We start from the raw sequence: 9,957 nt of genomic DNA, 5'->3' as shown, positions 1-9,957 counted from the left end.
TCAGGGAAACATCTGGATCACGCCTTCATCCCCGCCCGAAGAGCTTCTGAACCATAACAGAGTTGGTAGACTGTTTTTCCCTGCAGCCGGAAACTCGCATATTTCTTATAATTCTGTCAAAATTCTTATTGTTTTACAATTCACTATTGTGTGTGTATATAAATATATATAAATATAGACATATATACATATATATATGTGTGTGTATATAATATGTGTGTGTGTATATAATATGTATATGTGTATATAATATGTATATGTATATATATAATATGTATATGTATATAATATATACATATATGTATGTATACATATATGTATATATATATATACATTTGTATATATATACATATGTGTGTATATGTATATATATACATGTGTGTATATGTATATATATATACATGTGTATATATATATATATATATATATATATGTAAAATTTGTATGTGTATGTATGCGCGTGTGTATCTTGAGATGTTTATTTATTTTAGATTTAATTTGAGTAATGTGAAGCCTGTAATATTGAATTATACCTTAGAATAAATATATTGTTATTTCTCTTTAAATGTTTTTGTTGGAATCAATTATTGTTTTGTATCTTATTGTATGGATTATTATTCCATAACGATGCTCTCGTCGTTGCGGTGCCTTATCTGTTGCTGAACAGGCAGTGACCTCACGGCGCCATATTAAAATGCTCCCTCCTCTTTGCCTGTGAGGTCTTAGCTTCGTTAGCAGCAGCTAGACGCCAGTCTGCTTCTTACATCCACTAAACGGACAGAGAGCGACGGCGTGATGGAAATTGACTCGCTTCAAGAGGCGCTCAGAGGTCACTTCTGCTCACTTCGATGTATTTGGTGTTTTTTGAGACCGCGCGTTGTGCGCGTGGTCTCCGTTCGCGCTGTATTATGCGAAAGCAAACGGATTCTAGCTAACAAGCTAACGTAGCTCGCTAACGGCTACTCGCAACCAGCTAACGCTAACTGTGCGAGCGGCTTTCACGGAAATGGGTCCGCTCTGTCCAATTCATGAGCAAGGGAAAAAAGCGCACTAAAACATGACTCTCCTCTTCACCCGTGTGGACGAACGACTTTGTATTTGACCCTCAATAAATAGACTTTAATTAGCTGGCGGACGTTATTGGCTGGGTTGAAATAGCTGTCCGGTGTCACCGTCTAATCGGTAGACTGCTGTTTGTGCCGGCTAACTTCACATGCTAGCCAGTGCGCTAAACTTGAGCTAGTTCCAGCTAGCAAGGGACCGAGACAGGGAGCACCCGCTAGCTTGCTAACGTTACGTTGTGTAGATAGCTCACATTAAATGGACAATGTTGTCGCTTTCGCCCAAACTGTCGCCACAAAAACCCGCTAACGAGCTTCGTTTAGTGCAGCTCGCCAGAATACCGACGCTTTGTAGCTTTATATTATCACAACTGGAGGTGAAATCAAAGCCTGTCCTCCTTTTATACATGCTCCTACAGCACGTAATGTCGGTGTGTGTTTTGTTTTCCTCTCAGATTTTGATAAGAAAGCAAAGTCGGAGTCGTCTCCTCTTCTGGAGCAGTTTCTATGTCATGTTGCCAAGACTGGAGAGACCATGTAAGTGAACATTGCGGATCAATAATGCCCGCTTTACTTGCGTCACTGCAATACTACAACACATAATACTGCTGTTATGATAATTATATAACTGTTCATAACCTTTGTAAATGTGCAAAACAAATTTACACAGAATTTGCAGGATTTCATTTTTTCTTAGGTTTGTTGTTAGATTTGGATGTTGCCTCTTTGTGATTAACACGCTTCCATAGCCTACGTGACATGCTTTGTGTGCTCCCCCACTCTCCACAGTTTTTACCTGTATGCTAAGGCAATGATCCTTATTCTGCTTACCCTTTCCCCTAGGGTTCAATGGTCTCAATTTAAGAACTACTTCCTGTATAAATTGGAGATGGTGATGGATGACTTTAGCGCCTCGGCACCTGAGCAAAGAGGTCCTGCAAATCCCAACGTGGAATCAATTCCATTTGAAGATATGAAGGAGAGAATCCTGAAGATTGTGAAGGGTTACAATGGGTAGGTGACATCTGAAATAGTATGTATCTGTTAGGCAGTGGCGGGCTGACTGTATGGATGGATGGATGGATCATGTGACTAATGTACAGGTTTCCTCTCGTCCTGCTCACCCAATTTGCTATATATATATATATATATATATATATATATATATATATATATATATATATATATATATATATATATATATATATATTTTTGTCACAGTTCAATGTGTCAGTGATGGTGCAAAATAATGATTCATGGGTGACAAAAGTATTAGTTTTTTTTACCTCCGCAATGATTGTGAGGTAGCTCGGATCCATTTTGATATGAGATGTGTTGGTACACAGACGCAGATACAAAAACCCGGCCCAACACATGTGAGGGCATTTGCTGTCAGTTTCATCGAAAGCAAAGCGGGCTCATGACAGCTTCTACATCGGACGCTAAACAGAAATTAAAAATAAAGTGTACTGATAATATAAACCTAAAATGTCTGTAGATGCTTTTCATATTCATGTCTACTGAAGTTCAGGTTAGGCTAGCAAAGTCAGTACAGCACAGCTATGCAGCTGCAGTTGTGTCTAGTAATGTCTGGTTCTCAAAGAAACTTTCGTCACACGCTTACACTTCTCAACACCCACACCTGTTTATCAGTATATTGACATTAGAAAGAAGCAGACTGGACATTGCACGTCCCTTTCTGTGAAAAAAGATGAGAACACAGGATTTTCCTCCTCTTGACAGGTTAGAGCCAATTAAATGTTACTTTGCTCATGATATGTTGATGACGGAAAACCGTGTATTAAAGAGCCGAACTTCCGGCTGTTCGGGGTGTTGTTTTGGACGGTCAACCTGCGTTGACTGGACGGCTCCCTGCCTTTGCAACTGCAGAGCTTGTTACTTTACCTGTGATCGAGGAAATAAATTACGAGAAAAAGAGAAGTTGTCGAACTGAATTCTTCTGGAAGCTACACCAGGCTTCCAATAATTTTCACGCAAACAGTACGGCGCCATTCACAAGTTCAGTCTAAAAACATGCGGAACGCGCTAGCCGCGCCGCTTTCATTCTTTCCAAGATGCTTGGGCGGTTGTACTCCTGTCGGTCCTGCTGTTACTAACCAACCAAATTATGGGCGCTGCTATGATGATGACGACATTGTTCAATTTAGTCAGTGTGGTTTACTGCAAAATTAAACAGTCAAAATGAAGAAAAAAAATTGATTTCCAGCGCAGTAAATCCCTTGTTGTGGCGCCGCTGCTCGATTTGGCTGAAATTTCAACCAGATGTTATGATGTCTTTGGATACAAAGGGTAAAGCAAGAGAAACCATGCATGGGACAGATTCTAAAGCTCACTGAAATGATTAACTTCTACCATGGACTGATATTTATTGAAAGAAAATAGATTTGCTGGCTGTCACTCTGAGGGGTTCCAAAAGTATGCGTTTATTTTTATGATAATGCGCGCACACTATCCAACTATATCTTTAAGTGATGGTTTATAAAAGTTAAGAAGTGATTGAGTAACATTTTTAATGGGTGTAATTAGTCAATAATGCAATTATTTGACAACTGTCATGTAATCCTGCTTCAGTAATATGCAATTACCATAAAATGCGGGTGATAAGGTGCACCCTTTTATAAGCCGCATCTACTAAGTCATATTTAATCGCAAACAAGCCGCGGTGCTAGCACTCACTTGCTAGCACTCGCTCGTTGGGCTAGGACCCTTATCGTCAGACCGGTTTTCCATCGCACCTCCTTGGGTGAGTGTGGTGGCATCGTCAGTGGGTGCCACCACCAATTTTCAGTGTTGTTTTCTTGTGCTCAAACACTGTAGCTACTGCAGCTTCTACAAATTATGCAGCGAGCTGCAGCTTCCACAAGGATCTGTGGCTGCATTGTTTAAGGCTCAAGTAAACAGTGTTCTCAGTGCTAGCCCCTCGCTCGCTGGGTTAGGACCCCTGCCTTCAGACTTGGTTTCCAGCGCGTGAGAGGACCGTCTTTTACAGTTAGATCCCTCGTGAAGGGGATTTGTGAATATTTCTCGGGAATTTTGTAATGTGTGTCTCCGCGACTGCGGTTCAATTGTGACTCCGAAAAATCCATAAATTAGCTGCATTGATATTTAAGCCACACGGGTCAAAGTTAACAAGAAAAAAAGTAGCGGCTTATGACCGGATTTTTATGTTATATACTTCCCCCTTCTTGTGATGTGGATGCACAACAACTCCCAGCAATCCCCCAGTTCTTACCAAATTAAAATGTGCAAATTAGTATAGCAGACCAACTAAATGACACATTTTCGATTTACTGCATATTTATTTTGTTGCTTTTCCCATTTCTAGAATTCCATTTACGATCCAGCGCTTGTGCGAGCTGCTTACAGAACCCAAAAGGAACTACACAGGAACTGATAAGTTTCTTCGGGGGGTGGAGAAGGTATGTCCCAATCATCGTGGCTGTTTAAAAACTTATTTTTAAACCTACTCTTACCTGTTATAACTCATTTTGAAATTCTTGTTTCTGTCCAGAATGTCATGGTGGTAAGCTGTGTTCACCCAACCTCAGAGTAAGTGTCACGTGCAAATGAAACATTTAAAAATATTTCTTTGTATAAACTAAATAACAACTGAATATCATGTTTTGGGAATCCTGTTTTTTAAAGGGTTTTTGTTTTTCCTAACTTGCTCTTACAGAAAAAATGGATGCAGTGCTGTCAACAGAATGAATGGAGTGATGCTTCCTGGGAACACATCTGCTTTTACAGAGAGGTTGTATTGGGGACAGATTTGGCCCTTGATCCTAAAATACACATGAAAATATTGTAATTGACATTATTGTGAAAAAAACAAACACAAAATAAGATTTCTTTCCTTTTCCTCATTTTTCCTTATCTTTTAAAACAAAATGTAGGAAAGTGAACGGTCCTGGAACTCCCCGGCCGCTGAACCGACCGAAGGTGTCTCTGGCCAACTCACTAGCAGCCAACGGCCTGCCGGACAGCACAGACGACAAAGACCTCAACACAGAGCAAGAAGATGACGACGACGATGACGACAAAGACTCAAGGTATGCCGCCAGAAAATCTGATTGACGTCTTCAACGTAAAGCCACTGGAATCCTATTTGTATTTCCTGCTTCTCTTTTGTTTGTCAGCGAGGTTTCAGCATCGGGGGGTTCCCTGGGGAGCTCGGTGAAGAACAAACACCAAGAGGACGAGGAAGAGGACATGGAAGCTGACCATCAGGAAGTGAAGAGACTTAAGTTCAGCAAGGACGACGAGGAAGAGGAGGACGACGAGGATGACGAGGAAGATCAGGAGGCCGACACACTGAGGGCTTCACACGCCGCCTGTCTCTCAAAAGAGGCAGAAGCCATGGTCCAGGAGGACGAGGAGGAGGAGAAGGCTGGGTACGGCAAGGAGAATGAAGCCTCCAGCAGTGCGGCTGCCACTGAGGATCAAGGTAGTGTTTTCTTGTGTGCCGTGTGTCTCAATTGGTTTGTTTGCAATGCATTTTGTGCTTCTGGGAAAATTATGATATGGGCTGTTATTGCACAAACACTTTCTTTAAAAAAAAAAGCTGAGTTCACTCAGGGAGGTAATGGGAAAAGTTGAGCGACTCAGCATTTGCTTTCGCTTTAATTGGCTGCACATTACACTCCAGTGTGATGCCAGTTTGTGAGCTACAGGTGCGACTTAATGACATTTGTTTCTATAATTTTGTCCACCCCATTTATATCAATGTGGGATGTCTAGATAACAAAAACACCAGTATTTTTCAGTTGCACGGCATCACAAATTGCAGTTTTCCAAAAATTCTGTCTGAAACTCAAAACATACTTTGTCGTCCAATCTTTTGCACCACAGAACCAACAAGCAGCACGCAGGCCGAGGTGTGTGCGGGCTCCGGCCCGGAGGCTGAGCGGGCCGAGAGGGAGGTGCCATGCGGCTCCCAGGAGGAGGGCAGTGACATGGATCAGACGGAGCAGCAGGCACCTGCAGGCATCCTGGAGAGCCCTGAGACCAGCCGGGACAGCGAGGAAAGCAACAGTGACCCAGTCAGCAGCAGCAGCAGCAGCAGCAGTAGCAGCAGCAGCAGCAGCAGCGGTAGCAGCTGTAGCATAGAGGAGAGTGCAGAAGCCACCAGAGAAGACATAGCGCTTGCTCCCTCCAGCAGTACATCTGAACCTCCTACAGAGGGCGCCATGGAAAGTGCCACCTTGAACACTGGGACCACTGAGGAGCCCATGGAGCAGGACTAGACTGAATGCCCCCTCCCCCTGCAGCCATGTGTGACCATGAACCAGCTTGTCCTTGAATCCAGCTTGACTGTCACTGGGAATGAGGACAACTATACCTCGTACACAGGACGGACACCTCGTCCCTCTTTTGGACACTCCTCCAAAATGGCTACCTGGCATTGATGTGGGCATACAAATAAATTTTCATTTGAAGTTTTCTTTCTTTTTAACTGGAATATTTTATTGATCTTATTATCCTCTGTTTTAAAGTTTCCCTTCAAAGGGGTTGGTTTCAGCAATTTTGAGTTTCGTGGCTGGATTTTTATTTTCACGCTCAGTGCAGTTGTACGGATGCTGGGGTGGTCTGGTTCTTTTTCTTCTACCACTCACTCAACCATGTGGACGTTGTGACACGGCAGTCAACGTTACGCCCAGTGTACCGCACTGCCAGGGTCTCAGACCGGAGCCGCACCAGCCCCAGGTTATTCATGAAATGGTTAACGATATGAGCGACCACCACCATTTCTGTTCCTGACGCCACCTCCAGTATGTTATTACCACACCAAGTTCCACCAGGATGTTGAGAACCTGCGTTTTAAATAAGATTTATCTATCCTTATGAGATGAGAGACCTTTTTTTCTCCCCCTTATTATTTTAACCACAATTTGTTTTGCATTGATACACTACCAATCCCACTAACAATACAATGACATGCTACCTTGTTGAGGCGTCTTCTGTAAAATGATATATTTTGGATGCATAAAACCACCATAATTTATATGATCATTTCAATTCAATTAGTTATTTTGGAGTATGTTTTTCTTATATTTTTTTGGTTTCGTCTGCCAGTTGTAGTTTACAAAACCAGCTGTAAGTACAAAGATGACTTCTGCTTTCTTTGTATCGTGATGTCACCATGTTGTTTCACCGACCGATATCCGGAGCAGTCTCTGGTTCCAGTTCTACACCTGTTTCTGCAGCTGTACTTTTTGATATTTAGAATTTTAAATTTCTGTAAAGTAGATTTTTGTAGATTGTAATACAGTATGTGTTCACTGCCTTTGTGAAACCATATATAATTGTATAATTTCTGTGTATACTCTGAATGCTTCTGCTTTCAGTGCGGTATTCAGAAACGGCAATAAATGTTAACATTTTTATGCGTGGTGGTCTTGCTTGTTTTCCACGCGGCTCTCGGCATCGCTGAAAAGGGAACTGACTCGTTAGCGGCGTTGGTTACACCTGAGCTTTTCCGCCAACCAAATGCATTCAGTCGTTTTGATGCCAGCTTCTTGCTCTGAAAATACTGCTTCCCTTCATTTCTATTTTGGAAGTTGACTCGAGCGCCAAAAACCTCTGCTGTGCCCAAATTCCACACTGCGTACTAATTGTTGACAGCATGTACTAGTGTACTCCTTAATTGTTGTGTATTAATAGGGAGGGATGCCAAAATGCAACTTCGGAGCACCACTGCCAATTTTAAAATCTTAAAGTGCTTTTCAAAGAGTTTTCTTTCATGAGCATGTCCAGACTCCAGACAGGGCAAAGCAGCGATGGTAACGGCACTAAAAGATGGAGAGGCAACACAAGATGCGTTTGGCAAACTTCTCCCGTAGAGGCTCTCCATCTGTTATGGCGCTCTGGTCCGAAAACAGAGGGCTGACTAAACGAAGTCCCCAATATCTGCTTTCACTGCTGAAATTTACCCAGGCTCCCGAAGGAAATAAAGAGAAAATGGACTGCATTAATCCACGCCGCTTTAACCGTTGGGCTATGAAGACGTGTCTCTGGGGAACCAAATACCAGGTCAGGAGGGATATTAAAAACGTCTGAACGCGGAACGACTTTTAATCTGACCGCAGTTTTATGAGCGGGAGATGATATGGACGGAGTACGACGCGGCTCTGAAGGGTCCACAGACTTTAGAAGAGACGCCTGCCAGAAGATTTAGGTGACCTGCCGCTCTGCATCTTGGTTACTCCTCGCTTTACATCATCGCTGCACTGACTTTCTTTTACCTCCGGGGCCCAAAAATAATATCTTCAACGCCTTCTGCGTCTGTAGCCATGAGGGATGGGACTCTTATTAGCATGGGGCAACATTTTAGGAAAGGCAAATACACACCAGCCTGGTGGTTGTGAGATCAGCGAGCCGCCTCTGGCCTCCCCGAGAAAGCAACACAAATCCAATTAAATTAAAAGTGAAAAAAACACACCCTGTAGGGCATTTCCTAGACATCGCTTTACTTTGCATTCCAAATAGTTTTTCAGAATTATAAAAAGAAAAAAATGGATGTTTATTAGTTAGTAGTAGTAGTAGTAGTAGTAGGTGTGTGTGTATACATTAAATAGCGATAGCTGCAGTGAGTAAAGTGAAGCCTTTGAGCAAATTAGGCGGTAAAGTAACTATGAAATTAAACTCTTCCTCATTTTGCTTCTGACCCCTGTGGAGGCCCCTCATGGACTCCTGGGGCCCTCTAGACTACTAAAAAAAAAAAAAACACTGGGCTGCCGGATGAAGTTATACTCTCATTTCATGCTTCACCACCTGCCTCAAGAGAAGAACTTTTAAATGGATCCGTGGTCAGCGTTGGTGCGTACCAAATCCAGCTAATTGTCCCGAGTCATCAGGTTCGGAGGCTTCAGTGTCGGACACACTTGGTGACACTGACGGGATTAAAAGTGGAAATACATCAAGTCCTCAGAAAGTCATTATCACGCAGGACTTTCCTTTTTAGTCCAAGTCCAGTTAGAGTTTTTTCCACATGTGAAGAGGATTGAAAAGTTCACACATGGATCTCAGCAATGTCCGTGTCAGCCAATAGAGGGTGCTGTTCAGTTTCCCCAGCCAGGCCCAACATACTTCGCCTGCCCTCTGCAATTCAGAATGCACACCGAGTCCTCTGCTGCTCCTGAATGCAGGCTGTGACACATTCAACGTGCTTCCTTACGCACTTGCCTCGAGTCGCCTGGGAAAAGCCCGCACAGGCACCGTGACCCTCCTTTCAGCTCCATCCGGCGCTGCCCGCTCGGCGAACCCTCGCCCGCGAGCTTCGGGAGAGAGTGCTGCCTGTTTATGAATGTGAGGCGGCGTGGCCGTCTTTTTTTCTTGATCTTTCCAAATGCTACTCGGTTGAACCCGTGACACATTTATCACACCTTCTCCTCGTCAAAAAAAATCCCACAGTCGTCGGTTTGACTCCTGTGTGGGTCATTTCTGGCGCTTTCATCAGAGGACCGGTATTCCAACATTGGTTTCTTTCCTCGTGGGGAATCGCATGGTCTCGTATATTTCATAGCAAAACAAACAAGCTGGCGTTTTCTCTGCATTGGTTTGTTCTTGTTTAGTGTTGGCTACGTGCTGATCCAGGGTCAGGTGTGGAAGGGGGCATTGGAGCCAACGTCAAGTTGCATTATCTGGCACGCAGATGGGTCAAACATTCTGAACTCGTCTGACAAAATGGCAAAGTTTGTTGGCTGACTCGAAAAGTCTAGGTGCGTGGGAGGGAAGTAAAGTCTTATTTTCTCCCACTCCAAGAATTCCAAGTCAACCCTGAAACTGGAGGCGGCGGAGAACTCTCCGCCGCAGGAGGCCTCAAGACAGACTTCACAAAGCACCGCTTAGGCAAAGTGGGGGTGGTGAGAAATACTAC

At 43.4% G+C, this 9,957-nt stretch overlaps 1 protein-coding gene across 1 annotated transcript; it reads left to right on the top strand.

The window, feature by feature from the left end:
• The first annotated feature begins 707 nt into the window (after positions 1-707).
• Positions 708-7,465, top strand: ppp4r2b (protein phosphatase 4, regulatory subunit 2b). The gene is made up of 9 exons (XM_068594109.1): positions 708-829; positions 1,517-1,598; positions 1,905-2,075; positions 4,408-4,501; positions 4,594-4,631; positions 4,759-4,833; positions 4,976-5,131; positions 5,219-5,526; positions 5,931-7,465. Exons 1-9 carry the CDS (start codon positions 796-798, stop codon positions 6,323-6,325), a joined length of 1,353 nt encoding a protein of 450 aa, XP_068450210.1. The 5' UTR covers positions 708-795; the 3' UTR covers positions 6,326-7,465.
• The last annotated feature ends 2,492 nt before the right edge of the window (positions 7,466-9,957 follow it).

This window comes from Clinocottus analis, unplaced genomic scaffold, assembly GCF_023055335.1.
Source record: "Clinocottus analis isolate CAN_PGR_092001 unplaced genomic scaffold, fCliAna1.0.p SCAF_3, whole genome shotgun sequence".
In the NCBI taxonomy this organism is placed as follows: Eukaryota; Metazoa; Chordata; class Actinopteri; order Perciformes; family Cottidae; genus Clinocottus; species Clinocottus analis.
The sequence above is the reverse complement of the archived record's forward strand: the minus strand, read 5'-3'. Positions and strand labels throughout refer to the sequence as shown.